This window comes from Caretta caretta, chromosome 1, assembly GCF_965140235.1.
Source record: "Caretta caretta isolate rCarCar2 chromosome 1, rCarCar1.hap1, whole genome shotgun sequence".
Classification (NCBI taxonomy): Eukaryota; Metazoa; Chordata; order Testudines; family Cheloniidae; genus Caretta; species Caretta caretta.
This window is the reverse complement of record NC_134206.1, coordinates 111091255-111113175: the sequence shown is the minus strand read 5'-3', so window position 1 is coordinate 111113175 and position 21921 is coordinate 111091255. Positions and strand designations below refer to the sequence as shown.

The window sequence follows — 21921 nt, the reverse complement described above, 5'->3', positions numbered from 1 at the left end:
TTGCATTAACAGAGGCATAACATGCAAGTCATGGGAGGTGATAGTACCACTCTACTCGACGTTGGTTAGGTCACCACTGAAGTCCTGTGTCCAGTTTTGTTCATCCAAGTATAGAAAGGATGTTTATAGAGAAACTGGAAAGGATCCAGAGGCGAGCAACAAAGATTATTAAAAGGATGGAATACAAGCCATATGAGCAAAGGCTGAAGGAACTGGGTATGTTTAGTTTGGAAAAGAGGAGATTAAGGGGAGACATGATAGCTGTCTTCAAATACTTGAAAGGCTTCCATAAAAAAGATGGAGAAAAGTTGTTTTCTCTTGCCACAGAGGGCAGGACAAGAGACAATGGGTTCAAACTTTAGCATAGAGGATTAGATTAAATCTCAGGAAAAACGGCAGGACAATAGAACAGACTGTTTAGGGAGGTAGTGGAAGCTCCTTCACTGGAGCTTTTCAAAAGGAGGCGAGATAGACATCTGTCTTGGATGGTTTAGACAACAAATCCTGCTTCTTGCCAAAGGGTTAAGACTAGGTCATCCTTGAGGTCCCTTCTAATGCTATGATTCTATACATTTTCTTAAAACATAATACCTGTTTTGTCCTTTGGAAGAATTTTTAAGTGCAAAATAAACACATAATTAATCAAGTGTTAAAACATGTGGGTTGGAATGCTTACTCCTCCTTCTAGTCGTTAAGGAGTAAAGGCTACAGGAACTGGAAATAAGACTGTAGTAATTGTTAGCTGCGAAGTGGCAGCAAAAGGGCTTTCTTCATAGCCCTCATGACACTGCTATTCTTTTCCTAAGAGAAAATGCAAAAATACCAAACTGTAACTACTGCATTTAGATGGTAAGGAGGCAGAACACAGACTGGGGTCCCAGTGCAATGGGAAAAATAAAAAATGTTCTGAGAACCTACATAAATATTGCTTGCTACTGTCTAGATCAGTGGTTTTCAAAAAAATTTTCTGGGGACCCAGTTGAAGAAAACTGTTGATGCCTGTGACCCAACGGAGCTGAGGTTGAGGGGCTTGGGGGGTGAGAGGGGCTCAGGGCTGGTGCAGAGGGTTGGGGTGTAGGGGTGACGGCTGTGGGGTAGGGCCGTGAATGAGGGGTTCAGCATGTGGGAGGGGGATCTGGACTGGGACAGGGGGTTAGGGTGCAGGAGGGTGTCAGGACTCTGGGCTGGGGGTGCATGCTCTGGGGTGGGACCAGGGATGAGGGGTTTGGGGTGCAGGAAGGGGTTCTGGGGGGCTCAGGGCTGGGGCAGGAGATTGGGACGTGGGGTTGTGGTGCGAATTTACCTCTGGAGGCTCCCAGTCAGCAGCGCAGCCGGGGTGCGGAGTCAGGCTTCCCACTGGTCCTGGCACCATGGACCGCGCTGCCCCTGAAGCAGCCAGCAGGTCCAGTTCGTAGGCAGAGGTGCGCAAGTGGCTCCGTGCAGCTGTCACCCGCAGGCATAACTCCCCCCGCACCAGCTCCCATTGGCCGGTTCCTGGCCAATGGAAGTGCGGAGCTGGTGCTTGGGCAGCATGCGGAGCCCCGTGCCCCCCTGCCTAGAAGCTGGACCTGCTGCTGGCCACTTCTGGGGTGCAGCACACTGTCAAAACAAGTAGGCACTAGCTTGCCTTAGCTGGGAAGGACTGCCAACAGGACTTTTAAGATCCTGGTCCGTGGTGCTGACCAGACTGACCCAGTGCCTTACTTGCCGCAACCCAGTACTGGGTCACGACCCGAACTTTGAAAAACGCTGGTCTAGAGAAGTTAAGAAATAGAAAAGGTCTTTCATTCCGAACCAGTGAATTTCCATTACGTTTAGTGTATTTCAGTGCTCATTCAAGGGGCAAAATTAAGGGACTTAAAAAGTGACAACCTATAATTACTGAAACATGTCAACATGCACAGTGACAGTGAAAGCCTACCCACACTACCCTGTCAGTGTGCCTTGACCCTGGCCTGGAGGGACTACCTTTTGCTGATGAAGGATAATCCAGTTTCCATACCCATTTAGACTACCACTTATCCTGAGTATTACCAACATGGATGCCAGCTAGTGCCAATTATGATGGTGGGTTTAGTGAGGTGAAAACCTGTTTATTACAACATAAAAACCACTCATTTTATAAACACTAATCATCAGCTATAAGTAAGTGCCATTTCCCACCATGATTGGATTCACACTAGAAACAGTTGAAAAAGTTCTTTAGCATATCACCACCCAATCTTTAAACCAATCAATCTTAACCATCCAATTTCTCCTGCTACCAAAATTGGCGGATTGGAGGATGCAGGTGGTTTGGTTTTGTTTTTTCTAAATCTCTTTCAAGCTTTAGCTGAATTTTACAAGTTCTGTTTTTTCAATGTTCATATGAACCTATTTAAGAAATGGGAATGGCTTACCTGAACAAGAAAAATGATGAGAAAATAAAAGTTAGCTATCCTTCTGAACTGCTCAAACAAGTTCTTCGGTACAAAGTTCCAAAATGTGTACTAAAAAAAAATGTAAAGAGTATTTAAGTATTTATGATGATAATGCTGTTTTCTCTAATACTGCGTGCCCTGCCACATCACTAACAGCAGCAAAATATATACAAGTACTTTAAGAATCAAACAAGCTTAAAATTCACAAATTAAGTTTAAATATTAAATGCAAATTAGAAGAAATTTTTGTTAATTTATTTAGGCAAATATACTTATGCAATTGGCATTCATGCATTCTTAGAATTTCAGTTATTAACTGAATGATTGAATCTAACATGGCTACCCGAAGCAGAAGTGTAGCACTCCACAGTTTCATTCAGAAATATTTGACATCTGGACATCTTGGTACTATGGACTGAAATAAGTTTTTATGGCAATGATACCCAGATATTTAGTTACAGTATATTTAGTTGAAAGCCACTGAAAAACATTTAAAATATTAAAACAATTGCTTCTAATGCTGTATTTAATTAATCTCCATTTTCTTTTTTCATTTATGCTAAACCTGCTTTGTCAGCAAGTCAGAGACAAAATCAAAAGTTATCAGCCCCCTTTATGTTCTTTGGTTTTGTTACACATGCATCCCTTAAAACAATCAAGAGCACTAACAGTTTATGGTTGTAAAACCTTTATTTAACAGTGTTATACATAGCAAAACTGTAATGAATATAATGTGACATACAAATTACAGAATATGAAAATACAAATAAAGACTATATAAACTTATAATTTTCTCTTGGAGATCCAGTGCGGAGAGAAGTGGAGGCAAAAGAGGGAAGGATTTGAGGAGGGAGTCAAAAGTGGTAAAAAATGGCTGTGACTGCACATGTGGGATTCAAGTAAGTTGAAGAAGTAGAGCTGTTTATCTAAGAATATGGCAGAACTGAAGGAGAGAACTAATTTGTAATTAAGTCAGTCAGCCTGGTCATGGGATTTCTCTTCAGCACAAAAGCTGGCACATAGGAGCAGATGTCAGCAGACAAGACGAAATCAACCCTGGTGAACTGAAAGTCACAAAAAGGGCAAGTGATAGGGCGTGAGGGGAAGGGGAAGAGGTTGATGGGTGATGCTGAAAAAGAGACCAGCTGATAGCTGGGTTGGATAGAGGGAACTCAGCAACAGAAAGAGCAGTGCTTGGTGAAGATCAAGTCAAGTGAATGGCCATCTTGGGGAGTGGGAACGGGGAAACAGGACTGCAGGTCAAGTGAAAATATGAGGGTAAGGAAATGTGCAGGTAAGGGGCTGTATAGGGCAAAATCAAAAAGGGTGAGTGTGGGAGATTGTAAGGAAAGTGTGAGAGAGTGAGTCAGAAGCTGAAATCAGAGAGGCAGGCTGATGGGGAGGAGTTGGGTGAATGAAGCAACATGGAGGGGAAGAAGAGAGTTGGATGCAGTACTGTTCAAAAGAGTATGTGTGGGAAGGGGGGAGGGAGAGGTTGGAAATGGCAGGAATGGGAGGAGAAAAGCCCAACACCCCCATTATTGTCTGATCCAGCCAGGAGAAAGCAAGGAGAGGCCTTCATAAAAAGAGGACAGCTGCAGTGGCAATGTCAGATGAAGGGATCCAGTAGCTGGAGGGAGGGAGCTATGAGGAGGATGTGGACGGCTGAGATCTTTTTAGAAATCAAGTGGGGGTTCCAGAGGCAGCAAGAGAAAAGGAAGGGGGAGATGGGTAGTAGGTGGATGGGCATGAGATTAGGAATGGTGGCACAAGAGGAAAAGGTGGTGGAGAGGGTTGGTGTGGAGGGAAAGCCAGGGTTGGGAAAATGTCACAAGAGGTGACGAGGCAAAGGAGAATGTGGATGTGGGATCTGACATCTGGATTTGTATTGGTGGAAGAATGGGGAAGATGGGGATGGAGAAGGGAAGAAGAGCAAGGAGAGCTGGTGGGAACTTTATAGGGGTGAGGTTAACATGTATGGGGAAATGGAGCCAATGGGGAAGTAAGGGGGAAGAGGATGGCAGATGCAATGATCCAGAAGAGGGATGTGGCAAGAGCCGCGGGTAATTGGAAGACGGACAAGATTACAAAAAGGTGTTGTTTTGAAATTATCAGATGTAGAAGCTACAATTACAGGGGTATTAGATTACCTGGGATTCTGATTTTCTGTTTAAAATTAAACAAATAATAGAAAAAAATGATTGAGAAATAAAACCAGAGTGACGAGTTTCCAACTACATACAAGTCTCTCAGCAGCACACTTGGTTGCACATAGCAACACAATGGCAAGTGGTGGTTCTTTTATATGAGGTTACACTCAGAATGGGAATGCAGATTGCAAAAATAATTGAGACTTCAAAAAAGCTTGTTTTTATTTCATTCCTAACTAAACACCAGATTTCTAATCAAAACTGTGAAATCACAATTCAAATGAACCTATAAAAAATTTCTAGTCTGTTACAAGACTTTAATGTAGCTATAAACACAGAAAATGAATGAAAATAAAAACTGAAAATCCAAGTCTACTGCAACCAAGTGTAAGATAAAGTTAAAATTCCAGTTAAGGACAAAGACTAACTAACAAAAATAGAGGAGAAAGTCACTGCTTGAAAAGACTTGACTTTAGCAAAGCTTTTGATACAGTCTCCCAGAGTAATCTTGCCAGCAAGTTAAAGTATGGATTGGATGAATGGACTATAAGGTGGATAGAAAGCTGGCTAGATTGTCGGGCTCAACGGGTAGTGATCAACAGCTCGATGTCTAGTTGGCAGCCAGTATCAAGTGGAGTGCCCCAGGTGTTGGTCCTGGGGACATTTTTGTTCAACATCTTTATTAATGATCTGGATGATGAGATTAATTGCACCCTCAGCAAATTCGCAGATGACAGTAAATTGGGGGGAGAAGTAGATATGCTGGAGGGTAGCGATAGGGTCCAGAGTGACCTAGACAAATTGGAGGATTGAGCCAAAAGAAATGTGATGAGGTTCAACAAGGACAAGTGCAGAGTTCTGCACTTAGGAAGGAAGAATCCCATGCACCGCTATGGACTGGGGACCGACTGGCTAAACAGCAGTTCTGCAGAAAAGGACCTGGGGATTACAGTGGACGAGAAGCTGGATATGAGTCAGCAGTGTGCCCTTTTTGCCAAGAAGGCCAATGGCATATTGGGCTGTATTAGTAGGAGCATTGCCAGCAGATCAAGGGAAGTGATTCTTCCCCTCTATTCGGCACTGGTGAGGCCACACCTGGAGTATTAAGTCCAGTTTTGGTCCCCACACTACAGAAGGGATGTGGACAAATTGGAGAGAGTCCAGCAGAGGGCAAGGAAAATTATTAGGGGGCTAGGGCACATGACTTACGAGGAGAGGCTGAGGGAACTGGGGTTATTTAGTCTGCAGAAGAGAAGAGTGAGGGGGGATTTGATAGCAGCCTTCAACTACTTGAAGTGGGATTCCGAAGAGGATGGAGCTCAGCTGTTCCCAGTGGTGGCAGATGACAGAAGAGGCAGCAACGGTCTCAAGTTGCAGTGGGGGAGGTTTAGGCTGGATATTAGGAAACATTATTTCACTAGGAGGGTGGTGAAGCACTGGAATGGGTTACCTAGGAAGGTGATGGAATCTCCATCCTTAGAGGTTTTTAAGACCCGGTATGACAAAGCCTTGGCTGGGATGATTTAGTTGGTGTTGGTCCTGATTTGAGCAGGGCACTGGACTAGATGACCTCCTGAGGTCTCTTCCAACCCTGATATTCTATGATTCTAAGAAGCTGCTGATGCCAGTTCTGGGGATAATAGTTATAACCTGCTGAGGATTGAAAGAGATGAGGAGGCAGCCATGGGGGCATTCAGTTAGATTAATAAAATGATGATATATCAGAGACTGTGGGGAGAATATAAATCTTTCTTTGCAGCTCCTATCTTTAGTCTTTTCATCTCCTAGGTGACATCTTTAAAGAGAGAAGAGCAAGAAGATATATTACCAACTCTTTAGCAACACTTAAAGAGAAGGGATTGCTAAAAAGAGGTTCTTTGGATTCCTGATCCCTATTGTTGTCATCTTTGGTCACTGTTGCTCTACAAGAGGCAAAATCTGCAGCTAAGTCATATATTCCAAAATGTAGTCTCAGGTAGGCCACTTGAAGTTTTACTTGAAACTTTATTTTCTACTATTTAAACACTAAAACCTGAATGTGACCTTTCAGTTATATTAAATTTGGAGATGATGGTTTGTGGGAAGAGACTGATTTAAGTAATTCTACACTTTCATTGTTAAATTAGACTAACAGGAAAAAGTTATCCTTTTCAGATCTTGTAGTCATCACTTCCTAATAAATCACAGTCTCCGCAGATTTATACAATTCTTCTTCTCCAGTCCTTAGTTGGTATTGCATTTTCATAGGTAAGATAGCTACAACTGATTGGGGAACATAATAGAAATTCAATATAAGAGAACCAATTTACTTCCAAGTATTATCAAGGCAAATCAGTCAGGGAGGAGAAAAAATTATGTACACTACAAATTTAATGTGTCTGGAATAAACAGAGTTTTTTTCATTCCATCAACATTGAAAATTAATTATAGAAGGAAAACATATATTTTTGATCACCATTTTAACATACAGGTTTTTTTGATAGCACTAAAACTCCCCAAAAGACTGTTTATCAAGTCAAAATTCAACAGCTTATAGAACAACTTTTCTTCTGTAAACCATTATGAGTAATAATGTAAGTTGGAAGCATATCACCTTCATCAGTCTAGACACTTCATATGTCAGAATGGGAAAGCTAATTCAAGTAGTTTAAATAAACAGACAAAAATATGAATTTTCATTCTTTCCTCAAGGGTTTGAGATTGAGAGAAGTTCTGGATAAGAAGACACCTTCCACTTTACAACCTCAGCACATCATCTCTCCAATCCCATATAGGCCTCTCCCTACTTTTCTACAATTTAACAGGTCTCAGGTGCCTCAAATATTATATATGTTTTTGCTTGAGCCAGATTTATTTGTTATATTTTTAGAATAAAGGGGAACAGCATAATTGATCAGGAACCCTAGTAACTGAGGTAGCCCAGGTAATATGTAAATTAATCCTTAAAATCCTTCCAAATATATCTATCTTTGAACTATGCACAGACAAATTCCATCTCAGGTGTAAATATATTGATGGTGGGATGGAAATTGTTGAAATCATGGTGGAATTCCTCAAGGGCTTCTTTTCCCTGGGTCCAGATGATGAAGATGTCATCAATGTAGCGTAAGATGACTGTGACTTTGTCCTCACCCATAACTATTTCACATTTCGGGACAATGTATACCTTCAAGTCAGCAGCACTGCTATGGATAACCGCATGGCCCCACAGTATGCCAACTTTTTTATAGCTGACTTAGAACAACGCTTCCTCAGCTCTCGTCCCCTAACGCCCCTACTCTACTTGCCCTACATTGATAACATCTTCATCATTTCCATCCCACCATCAACCTCAGCCTGGACCAGTCCACACAAGAGATCCACATCCTGGACGCTACAGTACTAATAAGTGATGGTCACATAAACATCACCCTATACCAGAAACCTACTGACTGCTATACTTACCTACATGCCTCCAGCTTTCATCCAGACCACATCACACGATCTACTGTCTACAGCCAAGTTCTAAGATACAACCACATTTGCTCCAATCACTCAGACAGAGACAAACACCTACAAGATCTCTATCAAACGTTCTTATAACTACAGATACCCCCACCTGCTGATGTGAAGAAACAGACTGACAGAGCCAGAAGAGTACCCAGAAGTCACCTACTACAGGACAGGCCCAACAAAGAAAGTAACAGAACACCACTAGCTATCACCTTAAGCCCCCAACTGAAACCTCTCCAGCGCATCATCAAGGATCTACAACCTATCCTGAAGGACGATCCCTCCCGCTTACAGATCTTGGGAGACAGGCCATTCCTTGCTTACAGACAGCCCCCCAAACTGAAGCAAATACTCACCAGCAACCACACACCACACAACAAAAACACTAACCCAGGAACCTATCCTTGAAACAAAGCTTGTTGCCAACTCTATCCACATATCTATTCAAGGGACACCATCATAGGATCTAATCACATCAGCCACACCATAAGAGGCTCGTTCACCTGCACATCTACCAATGTGATATATGCCATCATGTGCCAGCAATAGCCCTCTGCCATGTACATTTGCCAAACCGGAGAATCTCTATGCAAAATAATAAATGGACACAAATCAGACGTCAAGAATTATAACGTTCAAAAACCAGTCGGAGAACATTTCAACCTCTCTGGTCATGGAATTTCAGACCCAAAGTCGCAATTCTCCAACAAAAAGAACTTCAAAAACAGACTCCAACGAGAAACTGCAGACCTGGAATTAATCTGCAAACTGGACACCATTAAATTAGGCTTGAATAGAGACTGGGAGTGGATGGGTCATTACACAAAGTAAAAACTCTTTCCCCATGCTCAATTTTTTCCCTCCTGTTACTCATACCTTCTTGTCAACTGTTGGAAATGGGCCATCCTGATTATCATTCCAAAAAGTTTTTTTTCTCCTGCTGATAATAGCCCACCTTAATTGATTAGTCTCGTTACAGTTGGTATGGCAACACCCATTTTTTCATGTTCTCTGTGTATATATGTCTTCCTACTGTATTGTCCACTGCATGCATCTGATGAAGTGGGTTTTAACCCACGAAAGCTTATGCCCAAATAAAATAGTTAGTCTTTAAGGTGCCACAAGTACTCCTCTTTTTTTTTTTTTTTTTTGCTGATACAGACTAACATGGCTACCACTCTGAAACCGATCATAGAAGTGTTTCTCCAGGTTGTAGTAACAACCTTCCTCTGTAATTCTAGCACACTCCTACAGTGCTGTGCTGCTCTTGCATCCTGTAGCAGTGCTCCTGTATGCATAGAATTACTCCTGACAGAATTCTGCGCCGATGCAGGGACGCAGAATTCATATGGCCCACATATTTCTGTGCCCCCCATGCAGAAAAACGCAAACTAAAACTGTGGGCAGGGGACAGGGGGGAGAGACACTCATCTCTTCCCTGGCAGCCCAGGCAGCGCGTCTGTCATCTGTTCCAGTTTGCCTGGAGCAGCTTCAGAGACACAAATCACTGGGGGGGATGGGGAACTTGGCGTGCCTGCCTGCGGGCGAGACGTTGATCACTGTCACGGGGCGGGTCTGGCCAACAAGTGAGAGAGACTCTGTCAGTCTCTCTTGATACTGCGGCTTGAGGGGCGTGGAGGAGGGTAGGTCTTTTTGTTATGCAGGAGGAAGGCTTTGTCCCTGAGGCAGAAGTGTAGCAGCCTGCCTGCCTAGTAAAATGTAAGTTCTTGAGAACTGAAAAAAACATGTAATTAAATATTAGCATCATGTTACGGAAAATTATTTGTTTTTAAATTAAAGAAAATAGCTTTTGTAAAAAAAAAAAAAAAGGTTAATTGATCTCATTCTCAGAGACAGAAATGTAGCAACCTGTCTGCATAGCAACCTGTATTTTCCACTGAATGCATCTGATGAAGTGAGCTGTAGCTCACGAAAGCTTATGCTTAGTCTCTAAGGTGCCACAAGTCCTCCTTTTCTGCATAGTAACCTGCCTGCATAGTAACATTGTTAATTATTCTATTGTTAGTTAACCGTTCCCATTCTCAGTCAATTCCCCCAGGAGCAAAACCTGTACAATTTTTAAGGTCCCTACATTGCCAAAGTGATGTAAAACCTTATAAATGGCAATAAGAGAATCAGCTAGGAAGATCTATTCACTCTTTCACTTTTTTCCTGTGCCAAAGTGGCACAATGAGTTAGATTTTTACTTACCCATTAAAAAAAAAAAAAAAAAAAGCCTTTTGAGGGCAAATAAAACATTTACCAAGCAGTCAATAAAATGTCAGGACGATCAGAACCAAGCATTTTCCAAAGTACCCAGCTAGGTCCAGGACAATGATTAGGAAAACAATACGACTTTCATGTGTGAAAGTCTGAGCAACTTAAAATGACATTTTAATATTTTTGTTCCCTGTTTGGTGTTCTGTAATGTAATTTGAATGAAAATCGAGGATTATAACTGGAATGCAGGGTATTAGTTACCAAATATTTGTAACTTAACTTTCATGTGTTAAGGAAATCCTGAATAGTTATTGTAACTTTTTTCTGTACTGTAGTTTAAATAACTTATCAAAATAATTGAAACTGGTGTGATTATTTTGACAAATAAAATTTTCAGAATTTTGCAGAATTTTTAATTTTTTGGTGCATGATTTTAATTTGTCACATAATCCCCCCAAGAGTAACAGAATCCTTTTGATGACAGCTGCCTCCTCAATTTCCCACAGCTCATTTGGCCAAGCAGCTACCACCACATCCTCACTTTTTCCAAATTTCTCCCACTTCACACAAATCAGATTCTCCCTCCCCCAGTCTTACTGGATTCTTCCTGCTGCCTCCTATAACCAAATATATACCCATTCACCCATGCTCCTAAGAACCTCCAGGCTGTTGTGCCACCCTCAACCCTGTGTTCTCTCTATCTAACCCTCCAATGGTAAACCTCCAGCCACATCCTGAATTCTAGCCACCACTATGATGGATTCAATCTCTTTTTATTTGTTAAGATTTTCAAATTTTTTTTTCTTACAACAAGCCAAACAAATGCTAGGTACCAACATCTAAAATAAGTATAACTATACATCAGAAAAGACCAAGATATTTAAAGAATATTTGGATTCCTATGTATTAACAGCAATATTCCCAGCACATGGATTTTTATGACACAAACAAAATTTAAAGAAAATGTTTACAACTTCTTATGTAAGGTTCTCATGTTGCCAAAATAGCAAATGACTTTTTTTTAAACAAGGTGTCTGCCTTCAGCAAGAGAGCTCAAATGCCCGCTGCAATTATACAGTTTATATTCAATATACTTTATCCATAATGAGAAAGTTGTTCTGTTTTCAGAACTTCTAAATTTATAAAATTACACTTTTCAGACACGGAATTTGTCAAATGCAGTTCACATCTTTATTCTGGAAGATGTATTTCAAATGCTCACCACTTGAACAAGTCAAAATCATATACTGAACATGTGCAGTAGAGATTTTTTGCCAAAATTTTTAAGCCCACCTATAGAAGGGTGCACTGCCAATCTAGTAAATATGCATGCACTGTTTAATTAAGTACCCACTGAGCTGCTCATTCTTAAATTTATGCCAACTAGCCAGGATGCATTTTTCAAATGTTGTGGAAGACACACCAAAATGCTGCCCACAACCAAAAGAAATGTGCACAGACAGGGCTTAGAGATTTAATTCCACCTCTTCCTCCAATATTTTTATGTCTTTGTGCTTCACAAACCTTCTTAGAAAGTCCTCACACTAACAATCAAAGAGGGACAACATTCACTGCTCCCATTTTTCTAGAAATCAGACATTAAGTGACTTGCCATATACGAAGTTTGTGGCAGAACTGAACTCTGATCTTTAATGTGTTAGACTTACGTCTTTGCCCCCAACTAAAGCGTCTGAAGCAATTTGCTTGAGACCTCTAAACTTAGCTATGTAACAAATAAAACTGAGATAATAATGCCTCGGCAATTGTGTAAAGTGCTTTGCAGGAGACAAATAAAAATGTATGAATGTGCAAATATCTTAGCCACATTTTAAAAAGCAAGTAACAAAGAACAGAGACTGTCTAGCCTTCTGGAGGGCACAATGGTGGTTGATAAAACAGTTTCCATTATAACTTAACTTGTAGCTAGCTTAGCTTCCCACAAAACTGGTTAGTTCCAAGAATGACTCCAAACCAACATGGACAGCTGTCCAAATATTTCTGAAAACCTTCCCTGGCCTCCAGCTTTATTCACAGAAGAAGTCCTCTTCATAGTAGGGAATGCACACAAAGCTAGAGTCAAGGAGTCCTGTGTTCCCTCCTCCTGAATGACCTTCATAACCTCTGCACTTCAAAGCCCTTTTTTAAATCTTTAAGTGAGGTTTGAATGGGCGTCCACTTGAAAAGTCTGGTTTTCAAAAGCTGCAATTGTCCCAGAAAGAGTCCTCACTGCGGATCAGAACATGGCCTTGTTTCAGAAGAAAATTCATTTTATTTGACTAAGTTATGTAGGTCTGAAAACACCTACTGACCACATGTAGTGCTGGCTTTTAGCGTAGGCTCATTAAGTGCGCTCCTAATACAAAATGAACTACACATGCATTCATCACTAGCTGCTCTTTTAGATGCACACTTTTGAACACTGGCAACAAGTGACAATGACAGTAAGGAAATCTACAAAGCAATGAAACAGCCCCACAGCACAAGGCCTGCGAGCCCGTGTCAGCTGGCACAGGCCAGCCTTGAGTGTCTAGCTGCTGTGTAGACATACCCTGAAACAGTGATAGGTAACTGCACCTGTATCCCCTCTCCATGGTCCACTCCAGGAGTTCCCTGTCAGGTCTCCAGCCACACCTTCTCCGGGCAGGGACCCTTGTCCCACTTCCTTCTGACTCAGGGTTTTAACGCTGTACAGCTCCCTGCCTTACCCTGTGATAGCCTTAGCAAGCCAGTCTGCCTAAATGTCAGAGTCTGTGCTTTTCTTTCTCTCCAAAGTCTATAAATAATGTATCGCCAGAAATCACAAGTTACCTCATGGTACTTTATAAGCAAGTACATTTATTCTTAAAATAAAAGCATTACAGAGAAAAACTTAAAAAATAAAAGTTCCTGTACATATGCTAAAAGCTCACTAGAGGTCACCCACCAACCATATGGGACCCTTGTAGGCCAAAGTCATTCCATACCTTCCACAAGGGTCTCCCCCCTTGGACCTGTCTGTTTACTGGATCAGAAGGAACACATTGGGTCAGTTCAAGCTCATCCTTTTACGCCAAAAGCCCTTTCTTTGTCCCCTAGTCTCTGGAAAACCCAATATGAATAGTATATGCAAGCCACTCCAGGGGGTGGTACCTCCCTAGAGTTTTTCATTTTCAGTGATTTACCTTAATCACCCTCCACTGTTTTTAGTTCCTGAAGTTGCTGTGGTAACTCCCCCTCCCCCATGTAGAACACAATCATACATAAACTATTCATAGATTTAATACAATATGATCCCCAAAGATACTCCATGTAATTGTAATATCTGTCAGTGACATCTTAAAATTATTTACTGAGAACAGAGAGACCTCTTTAGCTACAAGAAAAGATAGATATTCACTGTGATTCTGAAGGTCTGAGATGACTCATAAATAACTAGTATCTTCAAAAAACTATAATTTAGTTTTTCTGTGGGATGCAATTGAGGACTCATTTGCAGAACAAGGATATTTGGAGGATTTTCAAACTACAGTGTTACTAGCTCTGGCTACATCTCGTAAGATCAGCAGCTGTGTCAATATTTGGATGGTTATCCTTCAGGGAAAGCCCAGATACGACAAGAAATGGTGGCAGTGGGGGCACCTCTTTTGTGGTACAGTGATTCTACTTGAGGTAACATCTTTCAGCTGAGACACAAAACAAAAGTTGTGAGCACCGGTGGTCACTGAAGACACAATAGCACATTTTGCTGATGCTCAATTCCCTTCACAGTGTCACTGTGAGAACATATTTACTTAGCACAGGAAATGAAGTTGCTGTATACTACAATTTCAGCATTCCACCCCAGAGATGTTAATTGTGCACTACGTAAGTGTAGAGTACACGTAATTTATTACACCCCAATAAATGTTATGAAGAATGATAAGGTTGTTAAAGTTGTGAAGTCAGACACTCTAATGTTCAGAAATACCGGAACTGCCCATATAACCTTAGTTTGGTCTCACTGTACATATGCATTAGGATATGGTCTTTAGTTACAAGACCCTTCTGCTCTGACCACCCAGCATGTCCTTGCTTCTAACCCACCTCTCCCCAAAGTCTTGCCTCTCTCTCTCCTCTCTACAACCTGCCCACTCTCCAGTTCCTGCCTCCCTGATTCTTTGCTCCTATCCACCCTCACATCCCTTGGCTCCTGCCCCCCTTCCCTTTGCACCTTTATCCCCATCCCACTCCCTTAGTCATGTTTTATCATAAGATTACAAATTTGGCTAACAACGACAACTGCGTTGACATATTTTTAGACTTTTGTGTGGCATTTGACTTAGTATTGTATGCATATTATTTTGATAATAAAATAAGCACTCCACAAATTAACGAAACAACATACTATGAGGATTTAAAACTGGTGACTACATTTCAAAATAAGTGATCATTCATTCTGGGAGGGGGACGTGTTTCTAGTGTGATCCTGCATAGATTTCTTCTTGGCCCAATACAATTTGCATATTTTTATCAATGAGGTAGAAAAATTACTGATTAGATGACAAAAAATGGTGGAGTGATAAGAACAGAACAGTTTTATAGCATGATCTGGATTGCTTGGTAAGCTGGGCTCATTTGAACAATAACCATTTTAATATTGCCAAATGCATGGTCATTAATTTAGGATCATCTAATGTAGATCATGCTTGCAGGATGGCTCAGCCTTGCCTAGTGATGCCTCTGTTGCTGAACCCACAGGTGCAGGGTTTGGCGAGGAAGTTTTTGCTTTATTATGCCTCATGCAGGTTCCAGGGCAGCTGAGGAGGCGGTATGTACTATTTAGCTTCCCAGGTTCATCAGTAATCTCCCAAGACTTCAGAGAAATTACTGATGAATCCAGGAAGCTGAGTAGCGAATACTGTCTCCTCAGCTGCCCCAGAACCTGCATAGGGCATAGCAAACGCTTTTTCAGACGAGACACTTTTCCCCAGGGTGGCTTAGGGTCTGTGGAGGCATGGCTCGCCTTGGGGCCCTCTGGGTGGGGCGCCTCAGGACTTCAGCTGGCTCAGGTCTCCTCCGGCCGATGTGTGGGGGGGTGTGCACTTGGGCCTCCGGCCGGCCCAGGGCTTCTCCGGCCAAGGGGAGGGGGCGCCCGGAGCTCCTCCAGGTGTGTGGGGAAGAAATGGGTGCAGGCGGAAGGGGCGGAGCTGGGGGCTAGCCTCCCTGAAGGGCAACTCCACCCGCCGCCCGTGCAGGTTGGGGGACAATATCCTAGAATGTATCAACTCTGAAAGGGACTTATGGGGATCATAGCCATAGGCTTAGCCTTCCCTGGCGCTGCTGCCCACCCACCACTGGGCCCCACTCTTTCCCCAAGGCCCCCATTGCCTGCTGCTGCTCCTGCCTGCCTGCCATGTCTCCTCAACTCCACCCCCACTCTGGAGGGCCCTGCTGCTCGCAGCATCCCTCCTCCTCGGGGACAGGGGAATGAGGAGGGATGCAGAGAGTCAGCAGTGGGCTGGGGAGTAAAGAGGCTCAGCCCGGGGGGTTCAGGCACTCGGGGGGGCTGGCCCAGCATTGGGGTGGGCCTGGCACTCGGGGGGCCAGCAGCTCAGCCCAGCACTGGGGGCCAGTTGCTTTGCCAGGGGACGGCCTTCAGGGGTGGGGGGGGCCAGCCCGGCAGCTGGATGGGGGCAGGCGGTGGATCGAGCAGCTCAGGGGGGTCGGTGGCTCGGCCTGGTGTGGCTGGGGCAGATAGGCCGGGGCTCCTCCAGTCATGGGGGTGCCCCTCAGGGCTTCTCCTGTTGGGGGGGGGGGGTGGAATTCGGAGGCTCCAGCGTGCAGGCATCAGGGCCCTGGCCAGAAGTGGGGGGGCCAGCGGGCTAGCCTCTGCAAAGCAGGGGTTCATCCACTGCCCATGATCATAGCATATAACCAACTAAGCACAAGCTCCCAGTCCAATGCTGTAGCTAAGAAAGCTAACACTATTCTTGGATATACAGCAGGGGAATAGAAAGTAAGAGAAGGAAGATTTATTCCTCCATTTTTCCCAACTTGTCTCCACACTAATATTTGCCTTTTTTAAAAAAAAAATAAAATAAAAAAGCCCACATTTTTGATTAATCATGTGGAGTCATATTACTGGCTTAATGTACACCACTGATATTAACACAGAATGAGTCATTTTATTCCCCTTCAAGCCAGAGGCAATTTGGTGAAGGAAACTTGTAGCACTTTTCATTTTACCTTTTCCAGAAACTGTCACAGTCAAGATGATGATGAATTAAGAAGCAAAAAAAGATTTTTGTGGAAATAAAAAATGAACAGAACAAAGCAGAAAATGATGTGTTTTCTAACAGTGAATGAAAGGAAATACTTCTACCTTTGATGAGACTATCCTGTTATCTGGATACCTCTGTGGAATGTATGCTTCGGTGCCTGAAGGAGGTTCACGATGCCCAACATAAATAGTCCGATTGTCCACCCAATTCTCTTCCCCAGCACACTGCAAAAGGAAGAAAGAGTTATCCTCAGTTCACCCAGTATTTCTGTATAAAAATAGTCAGATTGAGTCCGCTAGTCCTGTCATTTTTAAACACAGATGCCATTTTCACACAGTCATCAATGTACCGTCCCTAAATTTCTGCCTATAGTCTTCCCAAGAACCCTAAATGACAAATAGGAGCAAGCTATCAAAACTCTGCCTTTAATTGTCTTCAGTAACATTTTCCCCCTATAGCAATAAGGTAATATCCTAGAAATGCTAGCCTTTGAAGAAAAAGAAGAGACGATTTACAATTTTGCCATTAAATAGAGTTTTATAAAGTTTCCACATGGCCAGTGCTTATCTCACTACTCTGAGAAAATTACTGATAATATTAACATTTCAGTCATATGACAAGAACAATCTAGATTGGATGAATAGCCAGCTATAGCTCCATTTTTACCTAACACTAAAGCAAATGTAATAGAAAAGTGTGTTACTTTCTACACAGAACCCACCCTGTGTTGTCTGAAATACTAGTAATGGTGAATCCCACAGGCACCAAGCCACAGTAGCATATCCAGAAATACCCAGAATAGTTTTCATAATCCAGACACTGGGGATATGCTGCACACCAGGGCAATGCATTAGCTTTTCATCTCTGAATATATCTGGGTTCAAAGCCTATGATCATGAAAAAAAGAGGAGTATGAGTGGGGGCCCACATTTAGTCCCCACACACCCACATCACAAAGCTTCTATATAATTGGTTCAAATTAGCATTTATGTATTCACAGTTTGTAAGTACTACTATCTGAGGACACAGATCCCTTTCCCTTGGGATTATGATTTGAGGGGTTGCTTCAGACAGTTTAGAATAGAAAGTACTTGCCTCTTATGAAAAAAAAAAGTTGTAGTAGTTCCCACATATATCTAAAATGTATCCTAGTGCACCAACTCTTCGGTATTTGCACAGGGTGTAGTACTTGGTATCTTTAGATAGGAGTTTCACTGTATTGTAAATGCCACAGGATTAAGTTTACATTTAATTATTTATTTAGAGAATGTTTCAATCTGTTTTAAACACAAACATTACCTTATATTGAAATGTTGTATTTTATACATACTTGTGTTTAGCGTCATAGAACATTAGCTTTCCTCCTCCTCCTCCTCCTCCTCAATAACCCCAGAATTCTGAAAATAGAATTTCATTCTCACATTTAAGCAAAAGATACTTGCTCTTAGATTGCCTACACTTAGACTTGCCCACACTGGTTCACTACTACAGCAAGTTAATGACTTAAATACTACGTTTATATTAAGAAAAAAACTTTCAGTTCAACTGTTTGTTAATGCAGTATTACAAAAGAGAAAAAAGGAAAAAGAAAAACCTGAAGTAGTTGTGTGTACAAAAATCAGTAAATGTCTAATTGCAAATGTGTAGAATTGAAGCTTCTTTTGGGGAAAAAGTGTGAAAAGTTTAAGACTATGAAAATTAAATCTATGAACCATTAAGTTTTAACTGTACCTTTACATAATTAATCTATGCGTTTCAATATGTCTGTACTGAAAACAGTCCACAAAAAAGTTACATTAGTATTCATTCTTGAAATCATACAGAAATATGAAGAGATGGCACTCAGATGCCAAAATAGTGAGTTTGGTATACAAAACTAAGTAAGATAAAAGGATAAGAAGATAAAGTGTTTCTTGGCATTTTCGCCATCCTATTCTTCTATTTCTATCCTACGCAGTACATTGAGAGGCACACCTTAAAAATAACTACTTTGACAATGTATTTACAGATGCAAAGACTGTAGAAATGAAGACTGCCTCAAGACAGAGGAAGACCATGATCCTGAGAAGTACTGTGTACCTGCAACTCCTACTGACTTCAAATGGGTATTGTAGGTGCTCAGCATCTTTCAGAATCAAGCCCCAAATGTGTAGATCTAAAAAACATTTAGCGCATCCCTTTTGAAAAGTGGAATAAGGGAAAGAGAAGAACGTTTAATCTCAAACAAGTCTAATTCTCCAACAAGTCAACTCCCCATGTCTTTAATGTGAGTTGCCACAATTTAAAAAGCTTGTTGCCATTCCAAATATCCAACTTACCCTAGGATAGCTATAGTTCATACCACTTCCCCCACCCAGGTACCCAGGATTTTGTGGCAAGTCAAAGAATTTTGAGGGAAAAGGAAATTGTACTGAAAACATTTCTATATTATACTGACCTTCTGTGGCAACAGAAACAAATAGGTTCAAAAAATGTATATTTTATACCTAAATTGCCATACATATCACCTTTTCAGTACCTGAGGATGTACAAAACACTTGAAAGATTTATGGATATTTGTGTCAAATAATACTGCTGAAAACAGAGATACAGTATAGGCCTGGATAGTCTATTAAGTTATACAAGTACATTGGCATTTGTTTTTACACTAAGGAGGACTTTAAAAAACGGGAACAATTCTTTGTATTGTAGTACAATTTTTAAGATACACAGGGGATGCAAGTACGAAGCTTCCATTAGAGCTAATGGGAATTCAATGCATAAATCCTTGAACATCAAGAATTGACTATTTAGCTTCTTCCTTCTACACTGAGCAAGATTGACAAACATATTCCTTGTGTTTATGAGTCCACATAAAGGGATTTGGAGAGAACATGAGTAGGTGAGGTAACCAATTCCTTCATTTTGCAATATAAACTGGTCTTTGCCATGAGCCAATTACAAGTGCACATCCCTCCCCCATTAACTGGATTACCAATAGGAGCTCATATAATATTGAATATTATTTATTTAAAGTCCTTTAAAGAGCTGAAGTTCCCCCACAGTACTCTGTTGATTTGAAAGCTAGTATTTTTCTGTCAGGCTGCCAGTCAAGTATTATGACCAACATTTGTTCATCTACATAGAGGCACAATACAATACAATTAATTCACTAAAGGTCAGCTCCCAGACTGCTGTGCTGGGCATCACAAAATGGGGAAGAGATGGCCAGCCCTCTGTGGAGATAGAGGTGGTTAGGGACTATTTAGAAAAGCTGGACGTGCACAAGTCCATGGGGCCGGACGAGTTGCATCCGAGAGTGCTGAAGGAATTGGCGGCTGTGATTGCAGAGCCATTGGCCATTATCTTTGAAAACTCGTGGCAAACGGGGGAAGTCCCGGATGACTGGAAAAAGGCTAATGTAGTGCCAATCTTTAAAAAAGGGAAGAAGGAGGATCCTGGGAACTACAGGCCAGTCAGCCTCACCTCAGTCCCTGGAAAAATCATGGAGCAGGTCCTCAAAGAATCAATCCTGAAGCACTTGCATGAGAGGAAAGTGATCAGGAACAGCCAGCATGGATTCACCAAGGGAAGGTCATGCCTGACTAATCTAATCGCCTTTTATGATGAGATTACTGGTTCTGTGGATGAAGGGAAAGCAGTGGATGTATTGTTTCTTGACTTTAGCAAAGCTTTTGACACGGTCTCCCACAGTATTCTTGTCAGCAAGTTAAGGAAGTATGGGCTGGATGAATGCACTATAAGGTGGGTAGAAAGCTGGCTAAATTGTCGGGCTCAACAGGTAGTGATCAATGGCTCCATGTCTAGTTGGCAGCCGGTGTCAAGTGGAGTGCCCCAGGGGTCGGTCCTGGGGCCGGTTTTGTTCAATATCTTCATAAATGATCTGGAGGATGCTGTAGATTGCACTCTCAGCAAATTTGGGGATGATACTAAACTGGGAGGAGTGGTAGATACGCTGGAGGGCAGGGATAGGATACAGAAGGACCTAGACAAATTGGAGGATTGGGCCAAAAGAAATCTGATGAGGTTCAATAAGGATAAGTGCAGGGTCCTGCACTTAGGACGGAAGAATCCAATGCACCGCTACAGACTAGGGGCCGAATGGCTAGGCAGCAGTTCTGCGGAAAAGGACCTAGGGGTGACAGTGAACGAGAAGCTGGATATGAGTCAGCAGTGTGCCCTTGTTGCCAAGAAGGCCAATGGCATTTTGGGATGTATAAGTAGGGGCATAGCGAGCAGATCGAGGGACGTGATCGTTCCCCTCTATTCGACATTGGTGAGGCCTCATCTGGAGTTCTGTGTCCAGTTTTGGGCCCCACACTACAAGAAGGATGTGGATAAATTGGAGAGAGTCCAGCGAAGGGCAACAAAAATGATTAGGGGTCTGGAACACATGACTTATGAGGAGAGGCTCAGGGAGCTGGGATTCTTTAGTCTGCAGAAGAGAAGAATGAGGGGGGATTTGATAGCTGCTTTCAACTACCTGAAAGGGGGTTCCAAAGAGGATGGCTCTAGACTGTTCTCAATGGTAGCAGATGACAGAACGAGGAGTAATGGTCTCAAGATGCAGTGGGGAAGGTTTAGATTGGATATTAGGAAAAACTTTTTCACTATGAGGGTGGTGAAACACTGGAATGCGTTACCTAGGGAGGTGGTAGAATCTCCTTCCTTAGAGGTTTTTAAGGTCAGGCTTGACAAAGCCCTGGCTGGGATGATTTAACTGGGAATTGGTCCTGCTTCGAGCAGGGGGTTGGACTAGATGACCTTCTGGGGTCCCTTCCAACCCTGATATTCTATGATTCTATGATTAATTGTACATAGGGATATAAATTAAGACAGGCTCATTTACTCAGTCCATCAGATTTATTTTTGTTCTTAAAATAAATTCACCATAGAGAATGGATTAAAAACAAGTCAACTAACTTTTTACATACTATTTTAACCACTCGCCAGAGCAGAATTAATTTGATTTTTCCCATCTGTTTGTAGAAGTGATGAATTAATGTACATCACTGGTCCACTCCAAGCAAAAAGACATTTCACAACAAATACATGGAATATTTTGCATAAAATGTGCAACTGCATTGTTCAGTGAAGTAATACTGTAATAAAAAAGGAAGCATCATGCATTATTCAATAACACTGCAATACAGTTATCCCACAAGGGCACTCATCTCTACTAATCAGGAAAAGGTATATGGAGGAAAATGGCACAGTGAAGCTCTAATGTATGCCACTTGCAGAGATCAAAACACCATGTTTTTATTAACAGTAATATTGTCCTACAAAGAGAACACTTTGAACAAGGAATTCTTTTGATGTCCAGGTACCAGATATTAGACATCATTTGCAGAGTGACACCAGGATAATAGAAAAAAGGAACTCTGCACTGTGGCCAGT

General features: G+C 42.0%; 1 protein-coding gene across 7 annotated transcripts in view; it reads right to left on the bottom strand.

Annotated features, from left to right (window-relative positions):
- The window catches only part of ATP11A (ATPase phospholipid transporting 11A), a 235337-nt gene that overhangs the window by 110248 nt on the left and 103168 nt on the right, over window positions 1-21921 (bottom strand). For all 7 annotated transcript variants that reach the window (XM_048855438.2, XM_048855445.2, XM_048855455.2 and 4 more), the window contains exons 2-3: window positions 16623-16745; window positions 2400-2489 (exon numbers count right to left, since the gene is read on the bottom strand). In XM_048855438.2, coding sequence (XP_048711395.2) covers window positions 2400-2489; window positions 16623-16745 — 213 coding nt within the window. The remainder of the gene's footprint in view (window positions 1-2399; window positions 2490-16622; window positions 16746-21921) is intronic.